The 19,299-nt window shown below is 34.5% G+C and overlaps 2 protein-coding genes across 2 annotated transcripts; both read right to left on the reverse strand.

The window, feature by feature from the left end:
• On the reverse strand, positions 1-2,536 carry CBG25175 (the record flags this gene model as incomplete). Its single annotated transcript, XM_045240181.1, has 3 exons — positions 1-228; positions 2,292-2,366; positions 2,414-2,536. 3 exons carry the CDS (start codon positions 2,534-2,536, stop codon positions 1-3), a joined length of 426 nt encoding a protein of 141 aa, XP_045098395.1.
• A 2,429-nt stretch (positions 2,537-4,965) lies between these two features.
• Positions 4,966-7,226, reverse strand: Cbr-col-46 (the record flags this gene model as incomplete). The annotated part of the gene is made up of 4 exons (XM_045240244.1): positions 4,966-5,037; positions 5,276-5,611; positions 6,050-6,361; positions 7,065-7,226. 4 exons carry the CDS (start codon positions 7,224-7,226, stop codon positions 4,966-4,968), a joined length of 882 nt encoding a protein of 293 aa, XP_045092852.1.
• Positions 7,227-19,299: the final 12,073 nt, after the last annotated feature.

Genomic DNA, 19,299 nt, shown 5'->3' on the forward strand with positions numbered 1-19,299 from the left:
TCAATCAAACAACTCCAATAAAAATGAATCCATTTCGTAACTGTCCTTCTGCCTGAATCTTCTTCTAATAACAAAAAATTGAAGAATACGAAAAATGTCACAAGTTTTAGCTCTGACGTCGTCAGAAGACTTCAGAATCTGAAGTCTAGGATCTGAAAATTCGAAAATCAAAAGTTCAGTTTTTGGGGATCTTGGAATCGCGACTTTAAAAATTGTGACAGCGAAAATCTGGAAATGTCTATTTGCTAAAGAATTTCATTGTTCCCATTGTAAATTGGCTTTTTTGGGATCTCTAAACTAGAAAACGGCCCCCAAAAAAGTCTCAAAACTTCCAAGGTTTCAATTTTTTCAGATTTTCTAAAAAATTCCAATCCTTTATTTAAAACCTTGTACTTTAAATTCGAAGTTTTGCATAATACTAGAAGCAGCTGATAACTGATCACATGGACACAAACTATGAAAAACATGGAAATTCTCGAGACCACCCAATTAGAATAGCCATCAGGGTGTGACTATGTCTTTTCTAATTTTTTCCATGCAGGTGCAAAAATCACAAGCTTTTCTTTGAGAGGTTTTCCAAGAGGTGAAACTACATACATCTCACTTTAAGCAAATTTATCTAGGTTACTGTAAACGATATAAAAAGTTGTCAACTGATAAAATATTTTTGGCATTATGATGAACATTTTTTCAGTTGACCACATTTTGATATCTTCTACAGGAATCGAGATATATGGGATTAAATTACATCACGTACAACGGATGGAGTACGGTAGGTATCGTACAATAGAGCACATTTTCTACTACATAGTCATAAGCCAGATATTGTTCATCAACTGTTCAGCCGCTGTTGGGCCGCTAAGATCGCCAAGACATCGATGGTCTGCTGTTGGTCCGCTGTTGGTCCGTTCAAAGTTCATGATCCTAAGTTAGGATTCCTAACCCAGCTTTTGTCTGTCTGTTTTTGAACCGCTTTTTGGCAGCTCAGACCAACAAGCAAAAAAATTTAGCCACTATTCGCCTGCTGGTGGTCCGTTTATAGTCCGTTCCTAGTCCTAGTACGTTACAAGCTCTATTAGTCATTTTTAATCCGTTCAGACCGGCAAGCCACCATTGGTCCGTTGTTGGCCTACTGGTGGTATGTTTCTAGCCTGATACATCTTAAACCTCTTCCACTGACATTTCTGGACCACTAATCCATTAATGGATTCCTATTAAACCACCCTTTTGTCCTTTTTACACCCTAAACCCGTTTTATCCTAGAGATTACCGTCCAAAATGCCACCGTATCCCTCCGAGATTCTTTTTTCTAATCTCCCCAATATACCAACATCTATATCCATGAATCAGGGTATCAAAAAAGAGGATAAGCAACCAAAAACCACACAAGAAAAGTTTCCGAATTCCCCTCATGATGACTAATCCCTCAGCCTATTTATTTATTTCCAGCTGCATTTTCTATTTTTGTTTTCTTTCTCTTTTGGCTCCACCAGTTTTCTCATTTCCACTAAGAGAAATGAGTCATCGAGAAGTGAGCAAGAGAATAAGAGCATTTGAAGAGAACAAAGAACAAAAAGGAGCAGGGGGGGAATTTCTCTGAAAATTTCAGAATACACTAAAGAAAACAAGAACTTTAATTTTATAGTTGACAAGTTCTTTGCAGAATTTTCGGCTGGAGAGATTCACCAATTTTCGAAAGAAATTTAAAAAATTGAAATTTGGTCAAAAATGGCAATTTTCGGCTGTCTGAAACACTTTCTCAAAGTTTTTGGATTTATCTGAAAATTTCAGAACATACTAAACAAAACTAGAGCTTCAATTTTGTAGTTAACAACGTTTTTGTTAAATCTCAGCCTGACCAGATATGCCACGTGGTTGAGACCCTTTCCTTATGGCGCCACCCCTCCACCCTTCAAGGGAAAAAAAAGAGGGGGTGGGGTGCGCCAAAAATGAGGTAGGCCTCTTCCAAGTGCCATAACTCTTCAGGCTGAAATTTCTGAAAAAAGTTGTAAAATACAAAAATGAAGCTGTGGTTTTGTTAAGTACACTCTGAAATTTTCAGCCGAATACAAAGGTGTTTTTTCAGAGCTCCGGAAACAAAATTATTTTTAAAGGGACAGGGTAAAACGGAACCCGAGAAGAAAGTGGAAAAATGGGATCAAACGGATCAAAAGCCAGATTTTTTTAATTTTTATGGTCCACAAAACTGAAACTAAACTTACGGTAAAATCTCGTTGGTGCCGTTGATCTGAAAAATCTTCCGAAATTGAATGATTCAAAAAAATTATTACCAATAGATAAGGCAATAATTGGCACTTGAGAAAATTGATATGGCAGTTTTGATAGGGTACCGAATTTGTTGGAGTCTGAAAATCCAACATTTTCAGTGGCTATTCTACTCAAATATTCTTACCACGTCATCATCGTCATCTTCTACTGGATCTCGAATTTCAATGTTTTGATATATTGGGTCATCCAGACGAGTTTCGGCCACAATGGCAACTTCGGCCAGTTTTTCGGACAAATTATCAGCCATTTTGAAAAAAAATGTTGCTAGAAAAAGCAGCACATGTGCACTTTTTAGGCGAAATGACTGGAAAAGGAGGCGGAGCGTAACCTACTCGCCTTGGTGAGAAGTGTAGTTGAGGGGCGGAGCCTAAAAAATGTGCATTTGGAAGGTGGACAAAAAAGAAGGGGCTTAGATTTTTGAATTTCAGAAATTTAAAAATTTGAAAGTCCGGAAACTCAGATATTCAGAAATTCCAGAAATTCAAAAATTGAGAAAAGAAATAATTTATATTCTAGCATTTTTGGTTCTTGAGATATAAACGTTTAAAGATAAGGAATACTGGAAAATGAGAGATTTTAGCGCCTAACATTCAAACGCGTATATCTCAAAAACTAGAATAGCCAGTCTAAAAATGCTAACTGATAAAATGTATTTCTTAAAATTTTCTACATTTCTTAAATGAAAATATTAAATGTAGCATTTTCAGTTTTTGAGATATGACTGTTTAAAGATGAGGAAGGGGGCAGGGTACTGAATCATGGGATTTTTCGGTGCCAATTTTAGATTACGAATTATAAACATCATAATTTTCAATAATGATTATTTTGTTGTTCTACGTGAGATTTTGAATAAAAAAAGCGGAAAAAACAGAGAAAATGAGTCATAAAAAATATGGGTGGTGCAGATAGGAATTACTAAAAGACGAGGAAAAAACATGGAAAAATGAATGTGTACTAATAGATTAGAATACGTGAATACATAATCTCCAAGATGAGATTTGAGTTGTAGGCTAAAAAATGCACATTTTTTGGAGAAAAAAGGGCAAAAACTATTAGAAATTATTGGCGGGAATTCGAATTTTCAGAATTTAAGGAATTTCTGGGATTTCAAAATTTCAGAACTTTGAATTTCGAGATTTTTGAAAATTTTTCGAATTTTGATTTTCTGAGTTTCTAAATTTTAAAAAAATTTCTAGAATTCTTAAATTCTGAATTCTTAATTTCTGAATTTCTTAATTTCTGACTTTCTGAATTTCTGAATTTCTGAATTTTTGAATTTCTGAATTTCTGAATTTCAGAGTTTCAGAATTCTGAATTTCTGAATTTCTGAACTTCTAAATTTCTAAATTTCTAAATTTCTGAAGTTCTGAATTTCTGAATTTCTGAATTTCTGAATTTCTGAATTTCTAAATTTCTGAATTTCTGAATTTCTGAATTTCTGAATTTCTGAATTTCTGAATTTCTGAATTTCTGAATTTCTGAATTTCTGAATTTCTAAATTTCTAAATTTCTGAAGTTCTTAATTTCTAAATTTCTGAAGTTCTTAATTTCTGACTTTCTGAATTTCTGAATTTCTGAATTTCAGAGTTTCAGAATTTCTGAATTTCTAAATTTCTGAAATTCTAAATTTCTGAATTTCTGAATTTCTGAATTTCTGAATTTCTGAATTTCTGACTTTCTGAATTTCTGAATTTCTGAATTTTTGAATTTCTGAATTTCTGAATTTCAGAGTTTCAGAATTTCTGAATTTCTGAATTTCTGAACTTCTAAATTTCTGAATTTCTGAATTTCTGAATTTCTGAATTTCTGAATTTCTAAATTTCTAAATTTCTGAAGTTCTTAATTTCTGACTTTCTGAATTTCTGAATTTCTGAATTTTTGAATTTCTGAATTTCTGAATTTCTGAATTTCTGAATTTCTGAATTTCTGAATTTCTGAATTTCTGAATTTCTGAAGTTCTTAATTTCTGACTTTCTGAATTTCTGAATTTCTGAATTTTTGAATTTCTGAATTTCTGAATTTCAGAGTTTCAGAATTTCTGAATTTCTGAATTTCTGAATTTCTAATTTTTTCAAACATTTTTAGAACTTCCGAAAACTTCCAATTTTTCTGGAATTTAAGATTTCTAAGGTTCGAAAAATCGGAACCTAAATGTAATACATATTTTTAAAAAACATAGGGAAAACTGGGCTTAGATTCGAAACGTACGAAATTCTGATTGTCCAGAGACAACAAGAATACTGACTCATATCTGTTGAGAATTTTCTAGAAAAGAAAAAAAAATATTGTGAGTCATTCGAAATTCCAATTGTTTGTTGGTTTCTGATCTTTAGAAATCATTGATTTTTCCGGAATCAATTCTCAAAATTCCAGGATTCCTTCGGCGGGAATTTGAATACTTTGAAAATCTCTAAATTTCGAAAAAATCCAGTATTCTAGATTTCAAAACCCTAAAAGGCCTTAAAAATTGAAGTGAGAAATATATTATTAGGCAATTATCAATTATCAATTAACAATCACAATTATTAATATGTACACGTAATTCCTGGGATACAGCAAATGGGTCTGATGTCAGATTCAAAGGTAAAACTCAAAGAGAAAATATGCAAAAAATTAGGAAAAAAAGACATGGAGAGTTGGAGAAACAAATTAAAGAAACTTCTGAAAGTCCAAGGATTACTGTAGCATCCAATCTGGTGGTTGAACAAAGAAAACGCCACCATCCGTAGCACAGTACGTTGGGCAGACCTGGAAAATAAGTATTGGGGTACGGTAATTAGATTTTTCAGAATTTCCAGATTTTGATTTTGTCATAGCGACCACCTCTATTTAACTTTGACCCAATTCATCTGGGCTCTTGTATAAGATATCAAAAAGTTGCCAACTAGTAAAATGTTTTCTGTTTTATGGTGAACTGTTTATCAGTTGACCGCTTCTCGATATCTTTCACAGAAAACGAGATAAATTGCGTTGCTAACCCACTCACCCCACGATTCCCTTCTTCTCCTCTCTCCCCAATGAGTCCTTCTGCTCCAGCGGCTCCATCGTTTCCAGGGAATCCAGGCTTCCCTTTCTTTCCACGTGGACCCTGTGCTCCTTGTGGTCCATCAATCCCAGGCATTCCAGACGGCCCGGGTGGTCCAAACTCTCCCTCCTCGCCTACTGGTCCCGGCGGTCCAGGAATGAATGGTTTGGGTGTGGCGTCGGAGCCCGGATCTCCCATCTCTCCGTCCAATCCAGAGATTCCTTGTGGACCCATCGGTCCTGTTGGTCCCATTTTTCCATTCTCGCCTCGGATTCCGTTCTTGCCTGGGATTCCTGGCTTACCGGTGTCTCCTTTGATGCCCTGAAATAGAAGTTGTTTTTGGATGCCTAAACATTTTTGAATTCACCTGAAAATTTCAGACAATACTAAACAAATCTAGAGCTTCAGTTTTGTAGTTGACAACTTTTTTCAAAAATTTCAGTTTGGAGAGTTATGCCACGTGGAAGAGGCCTTCCATTTTTGACCCCACCCTCGATCCTTCAAGGGGGGGGGGGGCTTCAAAAAAGAATGAGAGAGGGGGGAGGGGGGTTGCATTTTTATGTCACAAGCAAGAGTCTCTTCCACGTGGCATATCTCTCGAGACTGAAATTTTAGAGAAAAGTTGTCAACTACAAGTCTAAAGCTCTAGTTTTGTTTGGTATACTCTAAAATTTTCAAGCGAATTCAATTGGTTAATACTCTTTTTCAAAGGTTCAAAGGCATCTAGGACCCTACCGTAATCCCAGTAACTCCTTGCACTCCTCTTGGACATGGATCAGCACACAGAGACTTGTAATCGACCGGTGGCTCGCATGGAAGACGTGCCGGGAGTCCTGGAGCTCCTTCGGATCCTTTTGATCCAGGCAGTCCGTCGCGTCCAGACAACCCGGGTGGTCCTTGTGGGTGACGACACTCGCAGACTCGCTCGCGCGCGGTTTGACCAGTTTCCCGGAGGAAATCGTCCACTTCGTCACGCTTTTGACGAGTGATGTTTCGGAATTGACTACCAATGTCGGACAGCATTCCTTTGAGCTCGATGGCGCTTTCCTGGAAAAATGGCATAGTTGGGAATCAGTTTAATTCGCTAATACCGTACTTGCTATTGCCCACCCTATACCTCTATTTTGAGCTCTTTTATCTCGGTTTCTGTGGCAGATATCAAAAAGTTGTCAACTGATAAGATGTTGTTGATATTATGTTAAATATTTCATCAGTCAAAAAATGTTTGATATCTTTCAAAAGAATCGAGATATTCAAGCTAAAAGTATACTGATAGAGGAGGAATAACCAGAACCATTGCCCCTGCGCGCAGACCCATAACTCGGCTCAGAGCTTGAATTTTAATTTTATCTAAAAAGCAAAATGTAGAACTGAATAAGATCTATAAAATGTTAATAAGTTGGTTCAAATTCAAATGTCGAGTTTTGAAGCACGGACTCTGAAACAGGGACCGGATATAAACTTCAGGCACCTTGTAGTTAGAAATTGGTGTTTAAAAATAGCCGAATAAAATATGGTTTTGTAGATCTTAACAAATTATATATTATACTTTTTGATTCACTTATACTTTTTGATTCACTTAAGTTTGAAGCGAGTTATGCAGCGATCTGTAGGCGGATAGGTAAGCCAATCCTAGCAAGGTCCGTTCTGGATCAAATTTTCAAATTTTTGCTTTAAAATGTAGGGGAAAATGCCGCAATTTTAGAACGGATTTTTTGAGGTTCCCAAAAAAAGCGTTTTTATGACTCACCTCACAGTATTGTGCATCACTGACAGAATTTTGGAGTGCCGGTCGAAGGATTGTGGCTAGGGGATGGACAGAAATGATGAATGAGGATATTGTGGATAAGGAGACAAATAGAGAAACTATTATTATTGTGGCATACGCCGTTTCTCGGGCGTTCTCGTTCATGGTGAAAGGGCCTGGAAAGTTGAAAAGTTTTAGAATGTTTAAGATTTTAAGGATTCTTTAAGTTCTTTGATTCTCAGGTTCTTAAGATTCTCAGAAGTTTAACAAGTTCTGGGATTTTCAGGATATCAAAAATTCTAAGGATTCTGATGATTTTGAAGGTTTACAAGAATTTGAAGGAGGATTTTATTTTCAAATGTTCGGGACTTCCAAATATGAAACTCATAATTACTACAATCTTCAGGATAACTTCAAAATTTTCAAATGCTTATTCTATTCTGAAGATTGTTGGAATTTCAAGATTCAGGAATTTGCGATATTTCGGAAATCTGATAAATCTACAAAGTTGAAAAATCTAGATACCCGAAATTGTAAACAATTTTGAAAGTTAGTAGAAAACATCCCAGGAATCCTTGGGAACATAGGATTCTTGAATACTTAGAATATTAGGAATCTTAGGATTTTCATGATTTTCAGACTCTCAATGGCTTAAAGAAAATCGATAAATTAAGGTCTAAACCTTAAAAAAGAACATTGCGTGTTGAAAGATGAGAAAACTATGGAAAACGCCCGGAAAAACCGAAAAACGAGAGCGATGATGTGAGTGAATGAGAGTGACCCAAAAACACGGATATCTCCTACTTTCTCTTTTTTTTCTCTTTTTTCCCATCATCATTTACTCCTCTTATCATTTAGAATCATTGTCTTAACAAGGAGAAGAAAAAGGGAGTGGGAAAGGGAAAAAACTTTCTTAATTTTTGGAAATATTAAAAATCCGAAAAACACATCATGAATTCGAAATCACAAAAATCTGAAGCCCAAAAATTCGTAAGTTTTAAAAGTTATGAAAAATTTAGAAAATTCAAAAAATAACCGAAAATTCAAAAAATCCGAAATTTGAAATTCAGAAATTCAAAATCTTTAGAACTTTTATAATATCAAAGTTTCAGAATATTCAGGATTTTCAGAATCTTTAGAATCTTCATGGTATCTAATTTTCAGAATCTTCAAGATCTCCAGAAGCTTTATAAATTCAGAAATTCAGGGTTTTCAAAGTCTTCAAAATCTTCAGAATATCAGAATATCAGAATCTTCAAGGTCTTCAAAATCTCCATTAACTCAGAAATTCAGAATTTTCAAAACCTTCATCAGAATATTCTGAATTTTCTGAAACTCCTGAATATTCAGTTTGAATAATTTCAGGAAATTCCATAAGAATTCCAGAAAATTCCATGAAATTTTCGGAGTTTCAGAATTTGCTAGATGTCTTCTGTTTTAACACCAAAGTTCTTTTTTTTTCGTTTACTTTTCAAATATCGTATGTCATTTTTTTTTTCTTTCCGGTGGACCTCGGCCTTCTGACCTTTTTTTTCACTTCTTTTTTGTTAAACTTCATTTGAACATCTTTTTTTGTACATGATTTTTGAAAATTGAATCTAGAAAATACATTTTTCAAAATTGAAAGATGCTCTTTTTTTTCAAAAATTTTTATTTTTAAATTTTAAATTAGGAATTTTAGAGTTTTTAAGTTCCTTTTTTGTCTGTCACCAAAAACAATACGAGAAAAGTTGGAATTCTTGGAAAAAATTCATTTAGAATCACTTTTTTTTGTTTATCTAAATGAGAACACAGAAAAATAAATACATGGATCATTGGAAAACATTTTTCCCCCTTTTTTTTCAGTTTTTCAGCATTTCCAATTGCCAGAAAATTTTCTTCGGTATATTTAAGGTTCAGAATCTTAGATTTTCGGACCTTCAGGGTTTTTGGAATGTTTGGGTTTTTGGAATTTCAGCTTTCCTGATTTTTAGAACTTTTTGACTTTCTAAATGTCTGAACTTCTGTTTTTTTTTGAATTTTTTGAATTGCCGGAATTTGTGTTTTGAATTTCTGAATTTCCGAATTTCTGAATTTCTGAATTTCTGAATTTCTGAATTTCTGAATTTCTGAACTTCTGAATTTCTGAATTTCTGAATTTTTGAATTTCTGAATTTCTGAATTTCTGAAACTCCGAATTTCTGAATTTCTGAATTTCTGAAATTCTGAAATTCTGAAATTCTGAAATTCTGAAATTCTGAAGTTCTGAATTCTCTCTATTTCTCATTTATCCTTTTATTCTATTTCTCTATTCCTATGTCTCCTTTCTTTTTTCCTTTTCAAAAAAGCTCATTCTAATTTGAAATTCAGTCAATTAAATGGGAAAAAAGAGCGAAATAGTACTGAAACTTGAGAAAAGTAGAGAAAGAGAATGAAAAAAGTAAACGGATGAGAGAAATGAATTTATGGGTATGTGTGTTTGGGAGAATTTTCTCCTTAAGCCAAAAAAAGATTTTCGTGACTTTTTTGGAATTTTTGGAATTTTTAGAATTTTCCTCTAGAATATTCTGAAAATTTTGATGTGCAGAATTTCAGAATTTTTTGAAGAGTTCATATATTTTTTAGAGTTTTTATTTTTGTAACGAGATTTGGCAATTTTCCTTATTTTCAATTTTTTTTCTCAATATTTTTTTTTAATTCAATAAATTGCTTTAGGTTTCGGTACAAAGTAAATTCAGAGAAACTTGGAAATCTTAAATTAAAATTTTGAAATCCAGAATCGGAAGTTGTAATTTTAGCAAATAAGCAGGTTCAAAACTTCAAGCACATGTTGCTTTTATGTGAGCAAACCTCAAAACTAAGCATTATCGAAAGTTTTAAAACTTTGAAAATTCAAATCTCAAATTTTTAAGAATCAAATTTTGAGAAATTCACTTTTTAACAGGACCCAGGACCCAGGACCCAGGACCCAGGACCTTTTTTTTCTCGCAAAATCCAAAATTCCGAAAACTCACAATTCTAATAATCCCAAAATTTCAAAAAAATTCTGAAACTCTGAAACTCAGACATTCAGATATGCCAGAAAGTTCGCGGAGTGAAAAAATAGGTTTTCACAAATTCGGTCATTCAGAAGGTTCTAAAAAAAACAGAATGTCAGAAATGCACAAAACCACAGAATTCCAGAAATTCCAAAAGTTGGAATTTCCAGAAAACTGAAAATAATCTGAAAGTTGAAAAAAGAAGAAAATCACAAATTCTAAAGATTTCAGTTTCAGCAAATCCGAAAAAAAATCTATAAAAATTTTTGTGCTCTTCTCAAATTTCTCTTCATTTTCTTCTTCTCATTTTCCAAACATATTTACATATACACACATCCGTCTCCGCTGCCGTCGTGTCTTCTGACATCCTCTATTCTATTTTTTCTCTTTTTTTCATTCATTTATTTTCAGCCTTCTTCTTCTTCTTTTTCTTCTTTTATTTCATTCTTTCTCTTTCTCTCTCTCTCTCTCTCTCTCTCTCTCTCTCTCTCTCTCTCCCCAATTAATGAATTTCCTTCTTCTTATTCTTCCTCCTACAATTTGAAACTTCTAGAATTTCAGAAGACATCCCCTCCTTCTCCACGTCTTCTCAGTTTTCGGGACATATGGAGACAAGTTGATGAGCAACACAGAAGACGTAAAGTCAGAAGACGTCGTCGTCGGAAAAAGAAGAAATAGGGAGATGTAACGATGATGATGGGAAGTGACAAGTTGCGATTTGTCCCAGACCCTTACCTTTTTTCTTTTACTAGTAATAGAAAGAAAAGTATATGAGGACGTACATTTTTCATAGTTTTCGTTTTCTGTTATTCAGAATTTCAGAATTTCTAATTTGAATTTTGCAAATGTTGTGAATTTTTGAAATCCTTAATTTTTGAAGTTTTGAATTTTTGAATTTCGAATCTTTGAGCTTCTGAATTTCTGAATTTCTGAATTTCGGAATTTCTGAATTTGTGAATTTCTAAATTTCAAAAACCCCGAAATTCTTCCAGACATTTGAAAATTCTGAAATTCTTGAATTCAAAAACAATAACTATAAAAACCTTGAATTCCAGAAAATTCAGAAATTCTAAAATTCTAAAATTTAGAAATTCAGAAATTTCAAAATTTAAAAATTCAAAATTCCGAGGATTCGACAATTCAGAAAGTCCGAATTTTTGAAGTTCAGTGATTCAGAATTTTAGAATTTCAGAATTTTAGAAATTCAGAAATTCAGAAATTCTGAAATTTAGAAATTTAGAAATTCTGAAATTCTGAAATTCTGAAATTCTGAAATTCTGAAATTGTGAAATTCTGAATCACGGAACTTCCAAAAACTTCCAAAAAAGGAATTGTGAATTTTTAAATTTTTAAATTTCTGAATTTCTAAATTTTAGAATTTTAGAATTCCTGAAATTTCTGGAATTTTAGATCCCTGGAATTTAAGGTTTTTATAGTTATTGTTTTGGATCTCAAGAATTTCAGTATTTTCAAATTTCTGAAAGAATTTCGGGGGTTTTTTTGGCGGGATTTCAAATTTCTGAATTTCCGGATGTCCGTATGTCCATAAATCAATTTTCGCCTGAAAAAAACCTTTTTCAGATTTTTGAATTTCTGAATTTCTGAATTTCTGAATTTCCGAAATGCTGAAATTCTGAATTTTCAAAATTCTCAAATTTCTGAATTTTTAGTTTTTTGAATTTCTAAATTTCCGAATTCTGGATTTCTGAATTTTAGAGTTTTTGAATTTCTGAATTTCAGACAAACCTTATATTTTCCTTTTTTTTTCCTATTTTTCCTATTAATCCCTAAATTTCATATTTACATATTCTCTAAATTTTTTGGTCTTGTGATTCTTTCGAAATTTCCCTCTCTCTCCTTCTTCTCCCCCTAATTGCTAGGTACCCATGTCCCGTGGTTACCATTTTCCAAAGTTTTGCCGAAAAAGTTTTTCTCTCTTTTTTCACAACTATACTTTTTTCTTCCCGAGCTACTCGTCACTTTGTTTCGGGTCTTCGAATAGAAAAAGTTTGAATTTGGCGCCAAAACTTTTTTACTGGACCTCCTTCGTGATTCTGTTTCCTTTTTTTCTCACGAGAAAAAAAAACGGAAAATTATGACATACATAGAAGAAGGAAGGTCCGAAAGGAATAGAAATAGGATTTTATTTATTTGCACGCTCTTTTTTTTTACTCGAGCTCGTTTTGTTTCTTTTTTTCCTTTTCTGAAAAGAATGCACTAGTGTGTACATTTATAGCGGAGGATGTATAATTTCGAAAAAAGTGCAATGCACAAGTTTTTATGTACTTTTTTGTACCTTTTTTGAAGTTTAAGAAATCTTGAAAAATTGGAGAGTGGGGATGCTTGCGAGAACTGACGATGATCGGAAACTGGTCGGCGACCGTCGGCCAATGTCGGTCAATCATTTCTGATAATCGCCGATGGTCGGCCGATGGTCGGCCGATGGTTGGTGATTATTGGCAAGGATCCCCTATGGTCAGAAGTAATCGGCCGATGATCGGCGATGGTCGCCGCCCATCGGAAATCTATTGGCGACTATCACTGATCAGCGGCTGATGGTCGTCTGATAGTCGACAATGGTCTATGATAGTCCGAGATAATTGACATCAATAACCGACGGTTGGAAAGTCATTAGCGACAATGGCCGATGGTCGGCCGACAGTAGGCCGATGATCATTTACGGTCGGCAAGAATCACCTATAGTCAGAAATGGTCGTCCGATAAATACTCATGGCCGGTGATGGATAGTCGATGGTCGGCAAGGATTACTGATGGTCGGCCAAGAATTTTCTGAGATTTCCTATACCGGCCGACGGTCACCGATGGTCGGCCAAAGATCGGCAGAAACCACCAACAATTGGAAAGTTGCTGGCGACGATTGACAATAGTCGGCGATAATCGGCAATGAACTACTACAGTTAGAATTGATCGGCGGCAGTTGTCAAGTTATTGATAATGGTTGGCGATGGTCGGCAAAGATTGGCACCAACCGCCGACCGCCGGAATGCCATCGGCGACGATAGTTGGCCGATACTCGGTGATGGTCAACGTACAGAACCGGTCAATAAGATATACAAACTCGCAGTTTTGAAAAGCAGCGTCCTCCTCAACATCTCTCTTTTCCCAAAAATTTCCAATCCCTTTTTAACTCCAAAACCTTTGGTCCACTTCTGGTCAATCTCGCCTCCAAAAAACTCGTATTTTTTTTGAAATTCTCTTTTTTTTCCATTTCCGAGTGCAAATTAACACCCCTCTTTTTCCTTTTCTCGCCAGATTCAAGCACATGGGTTCCTTGACGTGTCTTCTCCTTCTCCTTCTGCTACTCACTCATCCAATTTCGTGTGTCTAAAGTGTCGAATTCTGTCAACTTGTTTGTGGGATGTTAGCTTACTTTTTTTCTAGCAAGACTGCTAACTTTTTTCTGGAGCTCTCATGTAGACCGTGACATATGCATGGAGATCCCGTAACCGAAAATTTAGAAAGTCAAGTCCCAAAAATTCTATTTAGCTCAATATACCGGTTGTGGAGCTCCGGTTCGGAGCTCAAAAATAAAAATAAAAATAACTATACTTTTCCCCGAGGGTTGCTAGTCTAGACTTGTTATCATTTTGATTATTTTAAATGTTATTTTGAGTATTTTGGATCTGATTCCTAGAAAAAAAACTATAGTCAGTGGCTAGCGGATCATTGGTATTAGATGCCCAACTGATTATTGATTTTTTGTCGCCGATCGCTTCCAATGATTGGAAGTTGATCGGGGACCATCGTTAACCGTCGGCAACCATTGGCGATCGTTGGCGACCGTCGACCGACCATGGGTAACTTTCGGCGACAATCGGCAATCATCGGAAATCGTCGGAAACCGTCAGCGATCATTGACCAACTATCGGTAACCGTCCACGATAGTTAGCGACCGTCATCATACACCGGCTGATCATCGGTCGGCCATCGGCGACCGTCGGCGACCATCAACAAGCATCGGCCGACCATCGGCGATAGTCGGCAATCGTCGGAAATTGTTGGTGACCATCGGCAATAGTTTCTGATGTGATTACAAACGTCAGCGATTGATGGAAATCATCGACGATCGTCGGCGACCGTCGGCAGACTAAAGGCCATTTGTCGCAGACGTCAGCGACCCTCAGCGACTATTGGCAACCGTCATCGGTAGCTTCTGGTAAGATTAGAAGCTGCGGGGAACATCGGCGACCACTTCGCATTAGATTCCAAGCATCGGCGATAGTCGCCTAATAATTTCCGACCGTGGGCAATTGTCGGAAATCGCCGGAAACCGTCAGCAAACATTGACCGACCAAGGGCCGACCGTCGGTGACCATCGGCAACCGTCGGCAACCGCTGGAGGCAGTTGGCCCCCATCGACTTCGCATTAGATTCCAAGCATCGGCGATAGTCGGCCGATTATTTCCGACCGTCGCCGACTTTTGGAAATCCGTTAGCTCATTGCCCCATCATCAAAACTACAGTACCTTCTCAAATCTATTTTTGTACTCTTCAGCTCAATCCACTCTCAAATTACCTCCTCATTTTCCTCGTTTCTTCTCATATTCTTTTCTTAAAAGCCCCTTCTTCAAATCCCCTTAATTAGTATCGTTTTTAGACAATTTCTCCTGTCGGAATCTGTCTATTTTCGAGAAGTGTAAAAAACCAAACTAAAAACGGAGACTCACAACATCATTGGCGATCAAATGACAAGCGAGGCGCCCGCTCTCACGCTATTCCATCATCTTCGCGGTAATCAGCTGATTAAACCGGTAAGTTTTTTTTAATCGATTGTATTTGTTTTTGTGGGGGGGGGGGGGGTGTGGGGGTCGGGACATAATTTTTCTTTTTTAAAAAACTGGGGGAAAATTGGATTAAAACAGAGATATTAGAATCTAGGAGACGAGTCTTTAATTGATACCGGAATTTCAAAATTTCATGTTTTTCGAATTTCAAATTTTAAGACCAGACGAGAGATTCGAAAATTAGAAATTGATTTTCATTTTTTAAATTTTGAATTTCCGAATTTCTGAATTTCCGAATTTCTGAATTCCTGAATTTCTGAATGTCTGAATTTCAGAACTTCTAATTTTCTGAATTTCTGAATTTTTGAATTTCTGAATTTCTGAATTTCTGAATTTCTGAATTTCTGAACTTCTGAATTTCTGAATTTCTGAATTTCTGAATTTCGGAATTTTTGAATTTCTGAGTTTCTGAACTTCTGAATTTCTGAGTTTCATTATTCTGGAACTTCCTCCACCAAAAAAGTGGGCGGAGCCTATTAGAGTTATTTTCTGTTTCCGTTCCTTCTGATTCATGTTTTCCTCTTCAGCTATTTTCTCATTTTTGCGTCATCAAGGCACACAGAAAAATTCCAGCTATACATTTTTGGTGTCAAAAAACCAAAAAAACTTTTTTTTGAATCAAAAATGTTCAAGCCAAAATTTCAAGAGTGGACACCGATGGTCAGAAGGAAGGTAGGTCAAAAATTGCACTAGAGATAATTCGTTCAAAAAAAGGAAGTAGTTCAAAAGAGCGAAGTTGTCAAAAAGCAATAGAGCGCATTTTCTTACAAGGAAAAATTCTTCTAACATACTTTTTGGACCCTCCTAACCTCTATAAATATGTCTAAATCGGCCGTTACCATTTCCTTTTTTTGGTTATTCTTTCTCCTTTTTTTCATATTCGTTGGCATTTTTTGGGCTCTTTTTGCTCAAAAATAGCCCCCCCCTGAAGAATCTTCTCTATTCATAGATCAGCATGGTAAGTCTGGCTTAAGGCTCCCGGGTCGGGAAATTTCGCCGACCGAGCCGACCGAGCTGACCGATCGGTCGGCGCGCCAACCTTTTCATGCATTAGAATTCAAAGAATCCAAAAAAAAATTCAGAAAAAAAGTTTGAAAACGCTGAAACTTCTAATAATGTGAAAATTTGAATATGTGAAACCTTGAGAATCTTCAAGATTCTATGAACTTCCAAATTCATCGTATCCACAAAACCAAAAAAATCTGAACATACTGAACACCTGAAAATAACTAAGTTTCCTACTAAGAATCTAAGAATCTAAGAATCTAAGAATCTAAGAATCTAAGAATCTAAGAATCTAAGAATCTAAGAATCTAAGAATCTAAGAATCTAAGAATCTAAGAATCTAAGAATCTAAGAATCTAAGAATCTAAGAATCTAAGAATCTAAGAATCTAAGAATCTAAGAATCTAAGAATCTAAGAATCTAAGAATCTAAGAATCTAAGAATCTAAGAATCTAAGAATCTAAGAATCTAAGAATCTAAGAATCTAAGAATCTAAGAATCTAAGAATCTAAGAATCTAAGAATCTAAGAATCTAAGAATCCAAGAATCTAAGAATCTAAGAATCTAAGAATCTAAGAATCTAAGAATCTAAGAATCTAAGCATCTAAGAATCTAAGAATCTAAGAATCTAAGAATCTAAGAATCTAAGAATCTAAGAATCTAAGAATCTAAGAATCTAAGAATCTAAGAATCTAAGAATCTAAGAATCTAAGAATCTAAGAATCTAAGAATCTAAGAATCTAAGAATCTAAGAATCTAAGAATCTAAGAATCTAAGAATCTAAGAATCTAAGAATCTAAGAATCTAAGAATCTAAGAATCTAAGAATCAAAAAAACCCTCAGAATGACTTTTTAATTTTGCTCATTCCTCATTTTTCTTCTTCTTCCAAACTAGAGCAGAAAATTTTGTGAAACCCGATTCTGATCAATTTTCGTCTTCCTTGGGGAAAAAGGAAACATTGAAACATCTTCCTCAGAATTTTTTTCCATCCATCGAAATAGGACACCCCAGAACATAAGTGGTTCGCACCCCCCTTTTTTTCTGCTTTCTAGAAATTCCTTCGACGTCTTCTGTCAGAAGACGTTCCGGGCAAAAACGACATTCTGATGGAAGATTTGCATTTTTTTCTTTTCCCCGCCGTTTTATTTGTTTGGGGGGAATTCAATTTGGATTACCCTTCATTTCCCCAAGCCGCGCCATTCCAAATGCATTGAACTCTTTGTTTTTTTTTCTGTAAATTGTATAGTTTTTTGATCTACCAAAGAAAACTTTTTTTCGATTTGAAAAACCACTCAAAAATCACCTCCAAAAATATCTGGGTTTATAGAATTTCGGCTAAAATCTGCCTATTTTCAGATGCCTGTAAAATAGCTAAAAGTAGCTCAAAATGTTTCAAATTTTCAGAATATACTAAACAAGATGAGAGCTTTATACTTGTAGTGAACAACTTTTTCGTGAATTTAGGTCCTGGAGAGATATGCCACGTGGAATAAAGAGTTATTCGTCGATGATGGGGCTGCCGTTAGTCGTTAGGTGGGCGCTAGGGTCTCTTCCACCTGGCATATCTCTCCAGGATGAGAATTGACAAAAAAGTTGTCCACTACGAAAATGAAGCTCTAGTTTTGTACAGTAAACTCTAACATTTTCAGAAAAAAACAAAAAAATTTTAAGCATTTTCGAGAGCTCCGAAATTTTCAAAGAAAATCCAGCTTTTTGGAAATTGCGGCAACTTTTGCGTCATTTTTCTCGGTCCCTGTAGGAGGTATCAAAAATTGGTAAACTAACAAAACATTCATCATAATATCAGTAACATTTTATCAGTTGCCAGATTTTTGATATCTTCAATGAGAGCCAAGATATCTTGGGTTAAAGTTAACAGTGTTTTTCGGTGGTCCCTTTTGCGTCTTTCTGAAAAAAAAAATTCCGTTTGATCCCAACTTAAAAATTTAATGCAAAAAATGTATTTTTTGGATCAGAAAACAGAAAAAGGTGACGAAAAATATCAGAGGCGAATTGTATTTTTTGGCGAATAATAACAATTTCTTTATTTTTCCAATTCCCTTTTTCAGATTTTTCAAAATCATATTTACTCATTTATGGGTCAAAATTGTTCTAGATTTCAAAAGAAATTTATGATTTCTGATTCTTGAAATTAAAGAAAAAAAAATTTTTCCAGCAGGAAGGAAGGATGTTGTGAGCAGGCAGCACTTCTGGGATTGAATTAGGACATTATTACTGAAAAAAAAGAAAAAAAAATTTTTTTTTCTAGTTTTTATATTTTCCTCTTTTTCTGAACTTTTATGGTTTTTTTGGGGGGGGGGAGGAACTTTTTTCCAATTTTTTGTCTTTTTTGCCTTTTTGAAGTATCAAAGTTTCAAGTGGAAGAAGTCTTACCACTTGAAAATTTGGGCTCTTAGAAATTTGAAAATAAAATAAATGATATCATTTTTTGAAGTTTTAGAAAATTCTGAAAATCTGAAAATCTGAAATTCATATTTTCAGAAAATTACTTTTTTCAAAAATTCGAAAAATTTCAAATTTCAAAAAATTCAAAATTACAAAAAATGTTTAATTAAAAAATCTGAAATCCTGATATTCTGAAAAGTTGAAATTCAGAAATTCAGATACTCGAAAACTCAAAAATTCTGAAAATTCTGAAACTCTGAAATGTTTTTGAAAGTTGCAAAAATTCGAAAAATTCAAAATCTTCGAAAATTCTGAAACTGCTGAATTTCAGAAAATTGAAAGTTCTTAGAAATTTCAAGCAATTTGAAAATTTCAGAAAATTTTTTAAACATTTAAAATTTCTAAATTTACAGAGAACAACAGTTTTCAAGTAGGAATATAATTCCAAAATTTCCAAAAACTCAAGAAATGAGAAATTTATTTTTTCATATAAACTTCAATAAATCAGAAATTCAGAAATTCAGAAAATTAGATATTCAGAAATACAGAAATTCAGAAATTCAGAAAATTAGATATTCAGAAATACAGAAATTCAGAAATTCAGAAAATTAGATATTCAGAAATACAGAAATTCAGAAATTCAGAAATTCAAAAAATTAGAAATTCAGAAAATTAGAAATTCAGAAATTCAGACATTCAGAAATTCAAAAATTCAGAAATTCGGAAATTCAGAAATTCAGAAATTCGGAAATTCAGAAATTCAGAAATTCAGAATTTCAGAAATTTAGAAATTCTGAAATTCTGAAATTCTGAAATTCAGAAATTCAGAAATTCAGAAATTCAGAAATTCAGAAATTCAGAAATTCAGAAATTCAGAAATTCAGAAATTCAGAAATTCGGAAATTCAGAAATTCAGAAATTCGGAAATTCAGAAATTCAGAATTTCAGAATTTCAGAATTTCAGAAATTCAGAAATTCAGAAATTCGGAGTTTCAGAAATTCAG

This window comes from Caenorhabditis briggsae (genome assembly GCF_000004555.2).
Source record: "Caenorhabditis briggsae complete genome, chrI, whole genome shotgun sequence".
NCBI lineage: Eukaryota > Metazoa > Nematoda > Chromadorea > Rhabditida > Rhabditidae > Caenorhabditis > Caenorhabditis briggsae.